This window comes from Macaca thibetana, chromosome 3 (genome assembly GCF_024542745.1).
Source record: "Macaca thibetana thibetana isolate TM-01 chromosome 3, ASM2454274v1, whole genome shotgun sequence".
In the NCBI taxonomy this organism is placed as follows: domain Eukaryota; kingdom Metazoa; phylum Chordata; class Mammalia; order Primates; family Cercopithecidae; genus Macaca; species Macaca thibetana.
The window spans coordinates 4,574,898-4,593,568 of NC_065580.1; the positions used below are offsets into that span (position 1 = coordinate 4,574,898).

The window sequence follows — 18,671 nt, forward strand, 5'->3', positions numbered from 1 at the left end:
ATATTTTTATTAATGATCCCATGATCAACAGGAACTTTGTGAATTTCCTTTTCAGCGCATCAGTAAAGATCTGGCATTTCTCTAGTCTGGAGCTTCTCCGTCACCCTAGTCACTGGGAATGGCTTTTCACCCTAATGAATAACAAAGACCCTGCCCTGGTCTGATGCTGTAAACATAAGGCTATAAACAAAGCTGTCTGCTGGAGCCATTCTCCTTGAACTGGTGCCCCCTAAGATGAATCCATTTGAGTATTTAGGTACCCAGATGATTTCTTTAACACACAAGGTGGAAACAGAGATAGGACTACAGCTGAGGGGAACAGAGCACATTTATGCAATTGTAATTTACACCCAGACCACTTCCAAAAAATTGGAAGGCAAATTCGGATAAAACAATATATCTTCCCAGACAAAAGAGAGATTAGGACAATGTTTAGGTAAGATGGCAGATTCAGGGATGGGGTGGGACGGGGGGTTGGGCTTATCTATAATTTGTGAAATGCTGCTGCTGAGAAGGGCTTCTCTGCCTTGGCCACACTTAGGAATCACCTGAGGATGTCTGAACAACCCCAGCATCCAGATGGGCCACACCCTGAGGGAGGAAAGCAGGAAGAACAGAGGTTTTGCCAGCAAACCCTCCAAACGAGGTTTGTGCCACAAGAAAGTTCAAGCACAAGGGGAAATGCAGTAGGCGCGACAGCTCTTAAACAATACTGAGCAAAGGCTGTGGTGATGGGAGACTTGTGTTCAAGTTCTGGTTCTACTGCTAATTAAAAGTGCAACCACAGGCAAGTCAGGTCATTGTAAATGTGAGAGGTTATTGATATTGTAAATGTGAGGCAGGAGAGCTTGTTTATGATAGGGAAGGAGGCAGAGGAGACCTCAGAAGGGAGAGCAACTGGGACCAAGTGAGGGGTGACAGTGGTGGTGGTGGAAGTAGAAGTGATGATGGTGGTGGTGGTGGAGGCGATGGTGGGGGTGGTGGTGATAGTGGTGGTGGTGGTGGTGGTGGAGGTGGTGGTGGGGGTGGTGGCAGTAGGGGTTGTGGAGATGATGGAGGTGGTGGAGTTGATGGTGGAGCTGGTGGTAGTAGAGGTTGTGGAGATGATGGAGGTGGTGGAGGTGATGGTGGACCTGGTGGTGGTAGAAGTTGTGGAGGTGATGGATGTGGCAGAGGTAGTGGAGGTGATGGTGGGGGTGGTGGTGATAGTTGTGGTGGTGCTGGAGGTGATGATGGGTTGGTGGTGATAGTGGTGATGGTGGTGGTGGTGGTGGCGGAGGTGATGGTGGGGGTGGGGGTGGGGGTGGGGGTGGGGTTGGTAGAGGTTGTGGAGGTGATGGAGGTGATGGTGGTAGTGGAGGTGATGGCACGAGTGGTGGTGATAGTGGTGGTGGTTGTGGAGGTGATGGTGGAGCTGGTGGTGGAAGTTGTAGAGGTTGTGGGTGGTGGTGGTGATGGAGCTGGTGGTGAAAGTTGTAGTGTTGGAAGTTGTAAAGGTTGTAGAGCTGGTGGTGGTGGAGGTTGTATAGGTGGTGAAGGTGGTGGTGTTGGAAGTTGTAGAGGTTGTGGGGGTGATAGAGGTGGTGGTGGTGATGGTGATGGAGCTGGTGGTGAAGTTTGTAGTGTTGGAAGTTGTAAATGTTGCGGAGGTGGTGGTGGTGGAGGTTGTATAGGTGGTTAAGGTGGTGGTGTTGGAAGTTGTAGAGGTTGTGGTGGTGATAGAGGTGGTGGTGGTGATGGTGATGGAGCTGGTGGTGAAGGTTGTAGTGTTGGAAGTTGTAAAGGTTGTGGAGCTGGTGGTGGTGGAGGTTGTGTAGGTGGTGAAGGTGATGGTGTTGGAAGTTGTAGAGGTTGTGGGTGGTGGTGGTGATGGAGCTGGTGGTGGAAGTTGCAGTGTTGGAAGTTGTAAAGGTTGTGGAGCTGCTGGTGGTGGAGGTTGTATAGGTGGTGAAGGTGGTGGTGTCGGAAGTTGTAGAGGTTGTGGTGGTGATAGAGGTGGTGGTGGTGATGGTGATGGAGCTGGTGGTGAAGGTTGTAGTGTTGGAAGTTGTAGAGGTTGTGGAGGTGGTGGTAGTGGTGGTGGTAGTGGTGGAGGTTGTATAGGTGGTGAAGGTGGTGGTGTTGGAAGTTGTAGAGGTTGTGGAGGTGGTGGTAGTGGTGGTGGTGGTGGTGGAGGTTGTATAGGTGGTGAAGGTTGGGGAAGAGGTGGTAGTGATGATGGTGGTGGTTTTTTGGGGGGGTGGTACTCAAGCCATCAGGTATGAGAACTCTACTGTTCTGTGATGTTTTCATGGCTTTGATGACCCTCAGCTTTCCCAAGGCTTGTGCACATACCATGTTTGGTATAAATTGGAAAGAGAGAAGGCTGAGTTTTGCATCTGGGTCAGCAGGGAGGTGTCATGGGCAGTGCATGTTGGGGAGACGCCTGGAGGCAGAGGAGGCTATGAGTGTGTAAGCTGCCCTGGAGCTGGGGGCATCTGGCATCACTGTGTGCAGTTAGCAGCCATGGGCTGGTCAAATACATGTGGGTGTGCTGGGTCTTCATATGGTGCTCAGAGGAAAACAGGAGGAAACAGACATCTGTGTCTGGAGCTCTGTTTCCATCCTATAGCTTGTCTACATCTCTATCACAATGCCATTTATGTAAGCGTGCGCATACCCGAGCAACAATACAGGCTTTACAAAAACACAGAGGAACAAGGGTCCTCTAAGCATTTGAAATAGGTGCCTATGAGGTGGCGAGGGCATGGGAGTAGGGACTAACGTTGAAAAAGAGCAAATCAATAAAATGAGAGAGGCCTGCATGGACCAACCATGCTCCTGTGCCAGGAGCTGCACAGCATCTAAATCCTTGGTGCTTGGGATCAAAACAAACAACTAAAAGAAAATGAAAGTGAGAGGCCTCTGAGCCTTTCATGGGCTGTGGGTGGTGGAGGAGTGAGCCTCTGCACCTGTGCACAGGTGCATCGGGGACATGGTTGGTCTTGTGTCTTGGGTTCTGGGAGCCCTTTACCACCTCTACTTGCCAGGGAATCAGGAGAAGAGCAGCTGTGCTGCAACCGAACAGGATCTTTGGAGGCAAATAACAGTACATATCAGCACAGGGCAACATGTCTTCAGAATGATAGTGCTGGCTATCTGCCGCATCTTAATTCAACACACAGCTCAACTGCTCGGGAAAGGCCGGAGGAAACCGGCAAAAAATAAGCACATTTGTTTTATCAGTGCAGCTGGGTTTCCGTGTGAAAGCATAGGAACCACAGCACAGCGATTTGCATTTATTTTTTTCCACCCACAGGATAGACTGTGTTTACTCTTTCCTGGTCAGGTTCAGCTTAACAAGGCCTGAGTCCCTGCGTTAGCTTGAGGAAGGCTAAGCTCTACTCTGGGCCCACCGCTCTTCTCTTTAACAGAGCCGTTTCCCAAGAGGGCCTCCAATTTCGCCTGGGATCCTTCTGAGGTCTGCAAAACCATCCTGAACACTTCCCACTCACCCCACAAGGGGCACGTCTGCTCCTAGGTGCGGCTCCTGCCACACTTCATTGCAGCCCCTGGCTACAAGCTGTCCAGGCCTCTCAGAATGTGAGCTCTCGTTGGGAGAGGCCACACGTCTTCATCACCCAAGGGCCTCACACAGCACGTGTCATATGGATGATGATAAGTGCTTGCCAATGCAAAGATTTGAAAGTGCATACTTAACTCTCCCTGCATCTAAGAACCATTGGAGAAGTCAATCTAGTTAACAAGCAAACAAGAAAAAAAAATTGAAAATGGGTGGCATAAAGGTTAGATAGCACATACATGAAATGCTTTCTGCCTTCCTCTTGGTTTGTAAGCTAGCCTGCTGAAATAAGCTGTAGGCTTCCAGAAACCTCTGCATCTATCCCTTCCTAGGTGCTCAGGGGCATGGCTTAGGGTTCATTCCTTTTGTGTCCCTCCGCAGATGAGGTGTCTTAGTTTTAGTTAGTTCCTTTAGCATCCTGTGCTTGAGAGGGCAAGATGTCATCCATGGCTAAATAACGAATAAGTTTTGGTTCTTAAAAAGGTACCAGCACAACTGAAGACATCTCAAGCTTCAAGAATCCCATGCAAATGAGATTTTACTGGCTAATGCTGAAGCCAAGGCATCCATCCAGCCAAAGTTCCAGAGCCCTGTGGCAGAACTGGAGCCAGTGCCCACCCCACAGGAACTAACATCCCTGCCTCAACAACTTCCTGTTCTAGGTGGCAGGCGGGAAAATGAAAATGAAACCATTTAAAAAGTACCTAAAAATCCCATTGGGATGAATAGAAGGAAGAAAATGAAAGCAGGGGTGGGGCTGCCGTGTGAAATGTGGTTATCAGGGAAGTCACTGTGGAAGCCATGTATTTGATCAGGACCTAAGTGGGGAGGAGCTCCCTGGGCAGAGGGGAGCCTCTGGGCAGATCCTCATATGGGAGTGACCCAGCCTATGTGAGGGGAGATAGAAAGGGTGCACATGGCCTATCTATCTATCTATCTATCTATCTATCTATCTATCTATCATCTATCTATCTTTCTATTTATCTATCTATCTATCATGGGGGCTTCTGAGGCCACTGTAGGAAGTCTGGCCTTTACTTGGAGAGAAATAGAAGCCACTAGATGTCTGGGAGCAGCGGGTATGTGGCCTGATGTCATTTAAAGGGTTACTCTGGCTGCTGTGTGGGGTCAGCAGTGGGTGGGGCAGGAGGGGGCAGTGCTGGTGGGCCAGGCCAGGAGGAGTAGGGAGCGGCAAGGGGCTGCAGGCTGATGCCAGGCACCTGCCAAGAGGATCCCCAGCACAGAGGGACGTAAAGGAGGCCTGGGACCCTGGAAGGTGGAGTTGCCCTGGACCATGATGGGGAGACTGCAGGGAGCAGGTGTAGACTAGGAGAGCAGGAGCTTGGCTTTGACTGGGTTCGGCCTGAGGTGTTGTGTAGACAGTGTCAGCAAATGGATCTGAAGGTGGTAAAGAGACAGCTGGGATCACTGGGCCCTGCTCCAGGGCAATGCTGGGCTTGATTCCCAATTACAGGGGCAGTTTCAACCCTGCTGGGGTAGGCATCTCTCTCGGATGGCTGACTAACCCGGCAGACTCACCTTAGGATGTCCTTCAGTTGCCTCTATACAATTGGCTCTCGACGGTTCTATGGCCTCTTTTTAAGAGCTCACTGGCTCCCTTATTAATTAATGAGTTAAATAAAATCTTGGACACATGTTGATTGATTTTGTCGGAGAATCACAATTTGACCATATAAAAATTATATGGTGACCACGCCCAGTAGCGATGCTGGTTGGGTGGTTGGCTTTTTGAACCTAGAGTCCTGACCCAGGCCAGGCTGAGGTACACAAGTGAGAGTTGTCCACACAGAAGGGGCACTTATAGCCACAAGACAGAACGATCGGAGGAGCCAGCCCTATGATCCGTGCCTTATCTCATCTAACTTTCATAACTGTCCACGAGAGTAAACATGTTTATTATTAAAATTATCTCCATTTTACAGATGAGGAAACTGAATCAGGGAGGCTGAGTAACTTGACAGAGCCCACAGAGCCAGAACTCAAACCCAGGCAGTTGGCTAGTGAACCTTCAGTAGTCCTCAATCTGGGGACACTGGGCAATGGCTGGAGACATTTGTGACGGTCACAACTGGAGGGGGAAAAGGCGAATATTACAGCGTCTCACAGGTAAGGCCAGGGATGCTGCCTAATGCTCTATGGTACACAGGACTGTCCCCTACATCACAGAATTGCTGAGCCCCAAATGTCACTAGCATGGACATGCAGAAACTCTGACCTCAGCCGTGACACTGCCACCCTCCAGACCAGGTGGCCTCCTCTTCCACACGTCTCCACAGCCCTTCTCACACCTGCAGGGATTTACTTGCTAGTAACAACTTCTTCAGGATCCAGGGTCCCCTCCACACTGTGAACTTCGTTTGCCACCAAATTCCCAGTGCTCAGGCAAATGGCCGGCAAATACTAAACATCTGCGCTACATTGAGTCTGGGATTTCTGATATATCTGTGCTGACTTTTTAAAACTCTCAAAGATGTGTGATAGAGAAGCAGTATGAGAAGGTGTGACATTTACATGCTATGAATTTGTATTATGTATAAAACGCATTATTGCACTGAGCTTAGGAAATGAGACTAACCAGAAAACCTGAAGCCCAGCATCCAGGCTTCAAGTCCTGGCTACGCTAATTTTTCATTGTCCTTGAAGCTAATCAAGCCTGTGGAAACAGCAGCACCAAATTGACTAAACGAGATTTTCAATTAACTCAAACAGATGGCTGAAATTTTCCAGGTGACTTTCCATATTAATTCAGTGAGTTTGCTGGACCAGGCCCCAGGAGGCTTGGCAGGGATAGGGGCTGAAAGGAAAACAATAAAAAATATGGAACTTCAGGAGAAAAGCCAAAGCAATCCTCTGAACTTTAAAAAAAATCTCAGCAAAAATATCACCAGCCAAATCAATTCACCTCTCCGAACCAGTGCATGTCTTGGGCTGACGCCCCAGTGGTCGGTCATCCCTGGGACCAGCTGCTGGGGGCTAGGTTCATTAACCCTCTGGAGACTCAGGTCCTCCCATGTTGGGGAGAAGACTCATGCAGGGCTGAGAGGGACAGGCAGTGCCTCACCCTTCCTAGAGCACTGGGCTTCTGGGCTTCATCCGTCCGCCTGGGGATCTTACAACATTATAAGTTTCATTGAAGAAAGACGAGGGGAAGGAACCTCAGTAGAATTCTGCAGAGGTCTCGGGCTTCTGTGCAGGAGCTCGGGGTGTAGGGCAAAGGTGGCATTGGAGCCACTGCAGGACACAAGCACATCATTCAGAGAGGTCCAGAGTCACCAGGTGCCAGAGCATTCATCCCTGAGCTAGACCCGAGACCTCAATTCCTGCCCTTCCAGAAGCTGCCAGAAGCTACTAGTAACATGGAGTTTTGAATGGAATAATAAAGGCCCAGGCTAGAGGTACAGCAAAATATGGGTTGGGTCTTTGCTGAGCCTCAGAATGAGTTATTCTTGGTTTAAATAGTGCCATTCATGAAATTTCAGAATCTGTGTATGAGTGGGTCCTAGCACTGCTAAAATCCCCTCCTCTTTTTGAGTCTCCCATCAATATTCTTGACAGAGAGAAGGCTGATGATGGCATAGCTGGACTCTGGAAGTATAAGCAGTCCACAGGCTGCTTGAATTTGGGGAAAATACTAAACTGATATTTAGACCACTTCATTTCAATTCTAAATCAGTTGTTTTTAGAAAAAAATTGACCACAATCAGATGCTAATAATAATAACTCAATGACATTGTTAATACCTTCCACAGGGTTGGGACCTTACCAACTTTATGAGAATAGGATTTGCCACTGGCAAGTTAGTCCACGCTCTAAAAAATGCTCTAGAAATAGAGCACCATTTACGGAAGGTCAGATTCCATGGACTGTCTTGGGAAGACTGCATCATTTCCTCTGGTGTCCCCCTGAGGCATGCCTGGGGCCCAGTCATCCCCCTCCCAGAGGAGCCCAGCTCCCGGGAGGATAACCTGCACCTGACCTAAGGTAAGAAATAATAGTACTTGGTGAATAGTATTCTTTTCCTAGAAAATGGAATCATAAAACAGTGAGGAAATCTTTAGGAAAGGTACCTTTTTCTTGGATGTTTAAATTTGTTGTAAGATAAATCTGATCCAGAAGAGACCATGTACATTGAACATTCACCTTCGTTTTCTTTTTTTTTTTTTCAGTAACATAATAGAAGGAAGCAAACCTCATCCGTGGATCATCAGGTGGCATCATCTCCAGATCATGGGTGGGTCCATTTAAGCCAATAACGTGTAGGGAAATGCTGGGGTTCTCACTTCCAGCCTGGGAATTAAAAAGGGGCAGAGATATGAACAAGCAGCCTCATGCAAGAGTGAACTTCGGCTCTGCAAAGCCTTTCCCAGGAGATTCCTCCATATTAAGAAGTAGGATTAATGTGAAGAACAGATGGTTCATGTGTGGGGTTTTCAAAAGGACAAAGGGTTAAGTGGGCTGATTCTTGCTCTTCTAGAATCCCACCCACTTCCCATTCCAACCAACTGCCTGGTTTGGCAATGTCAAGCAAGTACTGAACCCCTTGCTTAAAAGAGAAGACAAGAAGAGGAGTGGAGGAGAAAAGATGGATTGGATGCCAGGAAGGGGAAAGTTGGAGGTGAGCAAATGATGGACATTGAGGAACTGTGGCCATGCTCAGTGTGGGGAGAGATTAATTCCTTCAAAAAGGAACTGGGGCACTATTCTGCTTCCCTGCTCCCCACTCTCTGGGGGACAAGTATGGGTCTGCGGAGAGATGTGGAGTTTCTTCTTCAGGGGGACTTCAGGGTCTTGTCTGATGCTCTCACTTCCATCCTGCAGAAGACGTTCAGGTTTACAGAGGCTATCAGGCCCACGACAGGGCATGTCAGGCAGGCTTGCCTATTCATGCCTCTGAGGAGTGGGTGGGACTGGGGCAAGGAGCATCTGAATTCTGTCAGCCAGAATATGTTGATTTTCTATTAAAATATGAAACCCCAAATCTTGAGTAATCTGGGATTTCATAATCCCAGCTTCAGAGCACCTGTCTGAGGGTTCACTGTAAAATCAAGGGCACCCTACTGGATTCCAGGTTATCACTCCTAGATTGGGGAAACTCCCACAAAAAGACAATCATGGGAACAATTCATCTCCAGGTCAGATGAAGGTCAGACAGTCACCAGCTCTTCCGGTGGGGGGGTGGCTGTGAACAGCTGGTAAGAAACGTAGAAGGGTTAGAAGGAACTAGCATCAGTCCAGTACACTTTTCTCTATTTAACTATGCTTCCAACTAAAATCCTGGACCCTTCCACATGCTACAGACTAAGACCAATCAAGGTTAGCTGAAAAAGGAGTGAAGGAATTCTGTCAAAGGCAAATCCACACGTTAACGTCCAGATGCTCTCAGAATCCGAAAAGGCAGAAAGGAAGGCTATGGCCACGAGAGCCTTGTGCTTCTTCCTTCTGGGGCTCCCTTGGATGTTGGCCATGCTGATCAAAGGCTGTTGAAAAGAGCCTGTATTACCAGGTGTATGGACTGAATATGTCCCTCAATTCATACAGTGCAGCCCTAACCCCAGTGTGATGCTATTTGGAAGTAAGGTCTTTGGGAGGTGATTGAGGTTAGATAAGGTCATGAGGGTGGCACCCTTGTGATGAGATTCGTGTCCATAAAAGGAGAGGAAGAGACACCAGAACCCTCTCTTGCCCTTTCATGTGAAGACATGGCAAGAAGGTGGCTGTCTGCAAGCCAGGAAGAGAGCCCTCACCAGGAACCAAATCAGCTGGAACCCTAATCTTGGACTTCCAGCCTCCACAACTATGAGAAAGAAATTCCTGCTGTTTAAGCTGCTTAGGTCTGTGTTATTTCGTTGTGGCAGCTGGAGCTAAGACACCAGGTGTTTCCTTTCTCTAGGCTGTCACTCTGGGAACCTTACTGGCCTCATGTATCTGCCTTATATGTTATCAATCCTCTTGCTGTAAACTGTAAGCCAGCAGGACTGTGGGGGTGATTATGGCAGAGCAGGCACATACCATCAGCTTTCAGAGCTCTCTGGTGGGCTAGGATGCTGAGGTTTAAATGCCCCCTGGCAGAGGCAGCTCATGGCAGGAAGTGAGCCTCCAGTCACCAGGCAGGGTGCAGGCAGGAAACTGCTCACCTCCATCCAGCCCAGGGGTCTTGGAGAAGTCTAGTGAAGCCAGAGGCCAGCATGGCAGACCCTGCGTGTCCATGGGAGCTGTGTCCACACTCGGGCACTGGCCTCTCTCCAGCTGAATGGCTGTGGAGGTTTTAGCATCAGGCCCTCCACTCACACTGGGATGCTTTGATTTGGTAACAAAGCGAGATTTGGATAACCCTGCTTCCCCCAATATTCCCTCCCAGCCACTGGAGACTTGCTGTTCTACCAGCTCATTGGGTCAGAACATGACTGTCTTGGTCCCTCTAGGCTGCTATAAAAAAATACCATAAACTGAGTGGCTCACAAACAATAGCAATGCATCTCTCACAGCTCCGGGGACTGGAAGTCCAAGATCAAGGTGCTAGCTGGTTCAGTATCTGGTGAGAGCCCAATTTCTGGTTCACAGAGGATGCTTTCTTGCTGTATTGTCACATGGTGGAAATAGGGAGGGTCTCTCTGGGGTCTCTTTTATAAGGTGATATGGTTTGGCTGTGTCCCCACCCAAATCTCATCTTGAATTCCCATGTGTTGTGGGAGGGACCCGGTGGGAGGTAACTGAATCATGGGAGCAGGTCTTTCCCATGCTGTTCTCCTGATAGTGAGTAAGTCTCACAAGATCTGATGGTTTTAAAAAGGTGAGTTTCCCTGCACAAGCTCTCTCCTCTTGTCTGCCGCCACGTAAGACATGCCTTTCACCTTCCGACATGACCGTGAGATCTCCCCAGCCACGTGGAACTGTGAGTCCAATAAACCTTTCTTTCCTAAATTGCCTAGTCTTGGGTATGTCTTAATCAGCAGCACAAAAACAGACAAATCCGTAAGGGCACAAATCCCAATCATGAAGGCTCTGCCCTCCATGTCTTGTCACCTCCCAGTGATCTCCCTCCTAATACCATCACCTTGGGGGTTAGGATTTTAATGTATGAATTTGGCAAGAACACAAACATTTAGCCTGTAGCAGTGACCACGTGCAAAACAGCCTTGCCCAGACCCAGGGGACCAGGGGCAGATGGAAATCTTTCTGACCTCCCAGAGGCCAAGAGCAAAGTAGAAATAAGATGCGTGAGAGAGGTCAGGTGCACTTTCATCACTGGGGAGTGGTGAGGGGAGGTACCCTATGTATTTTGGTTCAGTGAAGTTCAGTCAGGTGATGAACAGTAGTTCGATTGTCTAAAAGAAGTAAACCTGCCAATGACTCAGCTCAACAGAGGTGGGAATGTAATGCAATGTAATGAGACATGATTAATCTTTCTTTTGTTAACTGCTTTGCTCATATACACGTCTGATGATCACGTCTGCACACTGAGTGAGCAGGGCTGGGGTGCTCATGAATAATTTAAAGAATTTGCTGTGCAGTGTCCCTTTGCCTACCTTGGGATAGTGGTAGGGCTTCACGGTGGGGTAGACGGAGCCGGTGTAAGTTGGGAGCTCCATGAGAGGGACACGGGAATCATTGATGGTGGCGTAGGCGAGTCTCGTGCCGTCCGGAGACCACCAATGTGCGATGTGTGTCTTCAAAATCTCCTCTAAGGGAAAACAGAGTAGAGAAATGTGAATAGTAACAAGTGAATGGAAATCGGAGCTGCACACGCAGGAACATGAGGTGGCCAGGAAAGAAATGAGTCCCTACAGAGTCCCTTATCTGCTACAATCTTTGAGGAATCTTCACTGTGTCCTGCACATGCTTATATTTCTTGGGGGCTCAAGAAATGTCTGATGCTGATGACTAAGTCCAGCACAGGAAAACCTCATTAACCAAAGCTCAACCAAACAGATGCTAATCATCTGGAAATGTTTTTTTTTTTCTTTGTACACATTTGAACACTATGAGCCCAACATGTACTTTTGAGTTGAACTATGATTGGACTATTGTTGATTATTACTTTAGTATGATTAGAAAAACAGCACTGGAGAAAGTAAATTCACATGGAAGCATATCCCATGCAGATGGAACCAAATGAGAAAGTGAGCTCTGGCAGAGGCTGAGTCACCCAAAAGCAGGCCAGGGATTAACGCACACACAGAGCTCCCTCCTCAGATAATGAGTCCAAAGGCCCAGCATGCTTCTTGCAGTACACAAAGGGTGCAAGCTCACTATGTGTGGCTTCTTACAAGAAGGGTACAAGCTCATTATGCATGGTGGAAAACCAAAATGGATCCATCTTCAGGACTGAAATGAAAGACTGATTCTCTTGGGCTTCAACCAGAAACACCCATTATTCTTTCCTAGCCCATCAGTGTCCTGGTTAGAGTTTTAATGACAGACGAGTTTTGTAAGGTGTGATCTCTATTCTAGAGGGGAAAATTCTACAGCATTTTTTTCAACACATTGGGAGGATACACTTCCCAAGTGTAACCAGTCAGAGAACCCATTTCATTGTGAACAGCTCTTGGGTCAAGGGGTTCTGTCTTGTACAGGATCTATATATCGTGAAACTAATTCCCTCTAGATTTGTTTCTAAAATAATGATTAAAATAATTTATGAGTCCCATTCAACTGGTTATTATTAGGTGTGTACCACAAATCTGCTCTATGTACCTGTAGTGTAGAAAGATGATTAAGGAGCTTGAAAACACTTTGCAGAAACAAAATGAGGGCATCGAATACAACAGAACAACGTAAATTGGAAGGAAACCAAGGGCTGACTGCCCACAGGAGGGCACAGTCCCAGATAAGGAAGAAGCAGCCCACATCAGCAGCCTCCCAGGTCCCGTGGGGAGGCAGCAGGAGGAGACCAGCTGGTCAGGAGGAGGGTTCATGAAGGGAGGCTTAGCACTGGGTCGGTGTCATCCACGGTGGCGTTTCGCAGCCAAGCCCAGAGGCCTGAAGCAGGCACGCTGCCCATGCTCCTCCTGGGGTGGGAGCAGGAGCCAGGCTCTGAGGGCAGTGGGGCTGGGGGTGAGATGTGCCCGCCTGCCCCCCCCCACCTAGATTTCTGTGGCACCTAGTGTGACACTGAGGGGGATGCTGAACCATGCTCCATGTCACACGAGTCTTCCTCATCTTGCCTTGGTCAGACTCCCCAGCAGAGAGCCCCCCACCAAAGGTAGTGCTGAGTCTGCCGCAGACTCCAGAACAACTTGGTGGAGTCTCCCGAAATACAAAGCCTGTGGTGGGTCTGACCTCCTGTCCCCTGGTGCATCCCGGAGTATGGAGAGCAGGGCTCTGTGAAAAATGAATTCAGGAGTCCTGGTGCCCTGGACTTGAGCCCTAGTCCTGCTGTGTGTTCTTGAGTCCTGATCTTCAAACTAGGGGCTCGACAGCTGCCTCTAGCGCCCCCTTCCCCTCTGCATCTGTCTCACAGCCTCAGAAGCTTTGGCAGTGCTGAGAAGCTCAGAAGCCTGAGGAGGTCAGTGAGGAGAAGACAAAGGAAGGAAGCCAGACCTCCAGGGTCTGTAATTTTCCAGTTGCTTTGGCAGCCAGGAGGTGGATGTTCAGGTGCGAGTTTGGGATGAGGTGACTCAGAAGTGACTTTATGCAGAGTCACCGGATCTGCCCGGTCTGCTCGCTTGGAATGGTGAGTAATTGACTCTAGCAGATGGTCTGCTGGAAAAAACAGGCACCATTTGCCATGCAATTTGTGGGTGATTGTGCTCAATCACGTCTGCACTGCAGGGCCACAAGAAAGGGGCCAATGGGGCTGGAGTACAGTCCCTGGGAGTGAGCAGAATTCACAGTGCAGAGGGAGAAGGTGCAGAGCCCACAGAAATCAGCAGAGGAGCCCTGCAGTGGTTTCCATGGGACATTAATTCACAGCCAACTCAGGAAAATCCAAAACAGAAAAATGGCTGCTGCAACAAGGGCTTTAAAAATGAAGCAGCTTTGGACAGAAACAAACAAACAACAGTAACAACAAAACCCCTGAAGAGACAACTCATTTCTTTCTTTCCTCTGAACCCAAAGCAATCTTTTCTGAGACCAGAGGATGATAAATCATTGGCCACGTGCAACATCAGGCCACTTTCATTCCTACCCCGTAGGTTCCACAAGAGGCCACCAGGCAAGACGGGCAAGGGTCACCCCTCATTTCCAACCAAGGTGGTTTGTATCTCATTTCTAGACTTGCTCTCTGAACTAAAGGAAATGCTATTGCTTGGTTCTGACCAGCACAGGCCAAAGTGGGTCATGCTTGTTGGGACAAGAAACTGAAAAAAATGTGGGTGAAGGCTGGCCATGAGGCTGGGCTGAGAATATTCTATTTCCATTGATCTCATCAACAAATGCCAGAGTGTTTCCATGAAGCTCAATTCACTCTTCAGAGAAATAGAACAAAACTATCACTACAGATTATCAAATGTAATGGTTAGAAGGAAACTTAGAGACACACCTTTAATCCCAGCCCTTTGGGAGGCCGAGGTGGGTGGATCACTTGAGGTCAGGCATTTGACACCAGCCCGGTCAACATGGTGAAACCCTGTCTCTACTAAAAATACAAAAATTAGCTGGGCATGGTGGCAAACACCTGCAATCCCAGCTACTTGGGAGGCTGAGGCAGGAGAATCATCACTTGAACCTGGGAGGCAGAGGTTGCAGTGAGCCAAGATCTTGCCACTGCACTCCAGCCTGGGTGACAGAGTGAGACTCGGTCTCAAAAAAATAATAAAATAAAATAAAATAAAATAAAATAAAATAAAATAAAAGAACGGAACTTAGTGACCATCGGGTCATCGGGTTCAGGATGACAGGTATCTGGTGTGTGTGATGGCAGAGGGTAGTTCCTCTCAACGTCATCCCACATCGAGACAGTGGCACGCGTGAAGAACCTCTGCCATGCCAAAATGCTGGCCGTACAAAACTAGGGCAGCTTTAGTTTATTTTCCCTAAGTGTCCTTGAACACATCGCTCCTTGCCATTTTTATTTTCCTGTACGTTAGTTGCTCATTAACGTGATAATGAAGTATAAGAGACTAAGGGGTAAAAAAGAGCTGGGCAGAAGAAACCTTGACATTTTAGCATTAATTCCAAATGTCCCTATTCTGCAAACATTTTTCTGCAGAATTCCAGCTTAATGAGGCAGTTGGCTTAAATGCCATGCACCAAATATAGTTTAGAAGCAGAGTTTTGCAGAAGAAGAAAACCTATTTCATCAACGAAATTAATTGCATGGACTCCTGACTTGGAGCAAAATGAATCACTTGGCTTTCTGAGCAAGTACAATTAACTCGGAAAAACTGGAGAATACATCTTTTCTTCACCTTCCCTGTCCTGCTGGGGGCTATTTTCGCATCAGAAAAGAAAGATACACCCGGGGACAGTCGGTGGTCAATGGCTGCCTCCCTCGAAGATGCCAAAAGTTGTATCCAGAGCTTCAGCCCCAGGTAGGATCCGGGCTGTGTGTGTTTTTTTTTTTTTTCATTTCTTGTCACTATACCTTGAAGAGGCCAGTGCCATTATTTGGAGTGTTACTCATTCCTGCCAAACAGCATCAAGGTCATAGCCAGTAGGACAAAATCGCTTCGCGCTCAAGGCGAGAAAGGCCAATGAAGAGGAATCTTCGCGTGGTGCATCCCAGAGTATGGAGAGCAGCGCTCAGTGAAAAATGAATTCAGGAGTCCTGGTGCCCTGGACTTGAGCCCTAGTCCTGCTGTGTGTTCTTGAGTCCTGATCTTCAAAGCTAGGGGCTTGACAGCCGCCTCTAGCATCCCCTTCCCCTCTGCGTCTGTCTCACAGCCTCAGAAGCTTTGGCAGTGCAGAAGCTCAGAAGCCTGCGGAGGTCAGTGAGGAGAAGACAAAGGAAGGAAGCCAGACCTCCAGGGTCTGTGATTTTCCCGTCGCTGTGGCAGCCAGGAGGTGGGCGTTCAGGTGCGAGTTTGGGATGAGGTGACATTTTCCACGTTGTTTGAGAGAACCGGATGAAAAGCCGGCCACCACTATGATTTCATATTTGCCTAGTGAGATTTACGGTGGTTTGCAGGGGAGTCCACTGAACTGTTGTGCATATGTGTGCGCTGCTGATACAGACACTGGGCCCCACTTCAGGCAGGAGAATTGGTATTTGTTGGGGACAGTGAGGAGGATATAGGCTCCTTTTCTGCAAAACCTCTTCAGGTGACTCTGGTGCACATTCTGGTTAACAATGACTGGCTAGAAAAGAGGAAATCCTAGCATTTGCAACCTAATGGATAAACCTGGAGGACTTGTGCTCAGTGAAATAAGCCAGGCAGAAAGACGAATGCTGAATGATCTCACTCACACGTGTGCTGTGGTTTGGAGTGGTTTGTTTGTCCCCACTAAAGCTCATGTTGAAATCTAATTCCCAATGTGGAGGTGTTGGGAGGTGGGGACTAGTGGGAGGTGTCTGGGTTATGGGGGTGGATCCCTCATGAACGGTTTGGTGCTGCTTTCTCAGCAGTGAGTTCTCCCTCTGCAGAGAATGTGATGCACCTCCAAGCTTATATTAAGTCCCCCTTTAGAACTGAGGAATTGGAGGTTCAGGGAAATTAACCTTATTGAACAAAGACTGAGTACTCAATACACACAATTCCCTAGGGTATAGTAAGGTAGAGACAAAGCTTGTATGTTTGTAATACACTAAACAGAAGGAGAGCTGCAACTTGCAACACGGGGAAAGTGGCAAGGTAGAAACCGGAAAGAACTGTGGGGTCTGGGAAGTCAGAGAAGCCTCTTTCTTGTTGGAGGAAATCAGAGAAGGCTCTTGTGGAAGGTGGAATGGCTGAACCTGCTCATTTTCCCCAACACCCACGCTCCCTTCTCTTTTTAGCAAAAGAACCAATGGCTTGTAGTTGGGCACACAGCCTCCCAGGATAAAGACCTTTCCCAGCCTCCCCAGATGTGAGGTTGCTGGAGTGAGAAAAGGTGATGAGTGACACCTGGCTCCCGCCTTTAAGGGGAAAATGTGTGACCACCGCCTCTCTTTCCCACTTCTTGCTGGCTGGAGTGCAGAGCTCACTGGCCACACAGGTGACAGTAACACTATCATGGACCTAAAAGGTCTAGCATAAGGTGAATTCTTGAGGTCATTAGTATAACATCAGATGAAGCTCCTCTAGCAAATCCACTGAGTGAGAGTGGTCTAGTCAACTCCATTCACAGGAGGAAGACAGAGCTGCCCATCAGGTGCCATTGTAGCCTCTACAAAGGACTCAAGCCCAGGAAACGACAGCTCTCCCCTCTGTATTCTGGCAATGCTTTAACAGGGAAGAGACTCCGCTTCCAAATGACAGCCAAGGCCTAAGACGCAGTGCCCAGGGCGCGGCAGTGAAGAGCTCCCGCAGAGCTCAGGTGTGGTGCAGATGGAGGTGGGGCATCCAAATCCATTGGTCTGCTGCAAGGTGAGTGCACAGCAGAAAGGGCACGAGGGTGTGGGTAGAGAGGGCACCAAGAGGAGTTCTAGAAAGTACAAAAAGGGAGGCCGGAAGTGAGGTAGACTTAAAAGCCCCTTGGCAGTTGTATCTAGGGGGTGCCCCACATCCTCCTGCTGCACCTGCCAATGAAGTCCAGCTAAAGAGAAATCCAAAGCCAGCTTAGGGCACACAGATGTGAGGCTGAAGGGAAACAGGAAGCTTTAGGGTTCTCTGGGGAAATTGCACTTGCCCCTGTTTCTCTAAGAGTTCTCACGTGCGCTCCTGCAGAACGGGCTCCTTAGGACCTCACTGGCATTGTTTTTCTAGGTGAGGCAAGGCCAGTACTCTGTTGAAAGAAGGAAAGAAGAAAGAAAGAAAGAAAAGAAAAGAAAGAAAGAAAGAAAGGAAGGAAGGAAGGAAGGAAGGAAGGAAAGAAGGAAGGAAGGAAGGAAGGAAGGAAGGGAGGGAGGGAGGGAGGGAGGGAGTAGGCATGGAACATTAGAAGCCTCTTGCCAAGATGCCTCCACAGATACTTCTTGCCATTATTTGTGGTTAGGGGTTATTCATGCCCTTTCTTTATGAAGTCACTGATGTCTCAGTATAATTTGCTTCACAGAGACTGACGCCTTGCTGAGTGTGGCACACCGTATTTTCCAGTACTACCTTCGGTGCTACTTCCAGGGCATGAGACTCCCCAAAGGAGAAATGATTCTTTGCTCCTTGAACGAAGAGAATGTGGCAGAAAGTGATGCTTGTGAAACTAGGTCATAAAGGGTGTGTTACGGTTGGGATGTGTGTCCCCATCCGAATCTCATGTTGAATTGTCATTCTGATACCAGAGTTGGGGCCGGGTGGGAGCCACGGAATCATGGGGCTGGATTTCTCACGAATGGTTTGGCACCATCCACTCCGTGCTGTCCTCGCGATAGTAAGCGGCTTCTAGTGAGATCTGGCTGTTTGGGACATGGATGAAGCTGGAAACCATCATTCTGAGCAAACTATCACAAGGACAGAAAACCAAACACCACATGTTCTCACTCATAGGTGGGAACTGAACAATGAGATCACTTGGACGCAGGGTGGGGAACATCACACACTGGGGCCTGTCGTAGGGTGAGGGGAGAGGGGAAGGATAGCATTAGGAGATACACCTAATGTAAATGACGAGTTAATGGGTGCAGCACACCAACATGGCACATGTACACCTATGTAACAAACCTGCACGTTGTACGCATGTACCCTAGAACTTAAAGTATAATAAAAAAAAAAAAATAAAACCATGAAAATAAATAAATAAATAAATAAATAAAAGTGTGTGGCACCTCCTTCACCCCTACTCACTCCCTCTCGCTCCTGCTCCTGCCATGTGATGCACCTGCTCCCCATTGGCCTTCTGCCATGACTGGAAGCTTCCTGAGGTCTCTCCAGAAGCAGATGCCAGCACCATGCTTCCTGTACAGCCTGCAGAACCAGGAGCCAAGTAAACCTCTTTTCTTTCTAAATTACCCAGCCTCAGGGATTTCTTTATCACAAAGAGAATGGCCTCATACAGGGTGGTATGGCTTTCTCCTGGCTCTCTCTTGCTTGGGTCACTCACCCTGAACACCATCTGCTGTGTTGTGAGCAAG

General features: G+C 48.4%; 1 protein-coding gene across 4 annotated transcripts in view; it reads right to left on the reverse strand.

Annotated features, from left to right (window-relative positions):
* DPP6 (dipeptidyl peptidase like 6) overlaps positions 1-18,671 on the reverse strand; it is a 1,147,427-nt gene that overhangs the window by 116,309 nt on the left and 1,012,447 nt on the right. For all 4 annotated transcript variants that reach the window (XM_050785804.1, XM_050785807.1, XM_050785803.1 and 1 more), the window contains exons 9-10: positions 11,110-11,264; positions 7,773-7,870 (exon numbers count right to left, since the gene is read on the reverse strand). In XM_050785804.1, coding sequence (XP_050641761.1) covers positions 7,773-7,870; positions 11,110-11,264 — 253 coding nt within the window. The remainder of the gene's footprint in view (positions 1-7,772; positions 7,871-11,109; positions 11,265-18,671) is intronic.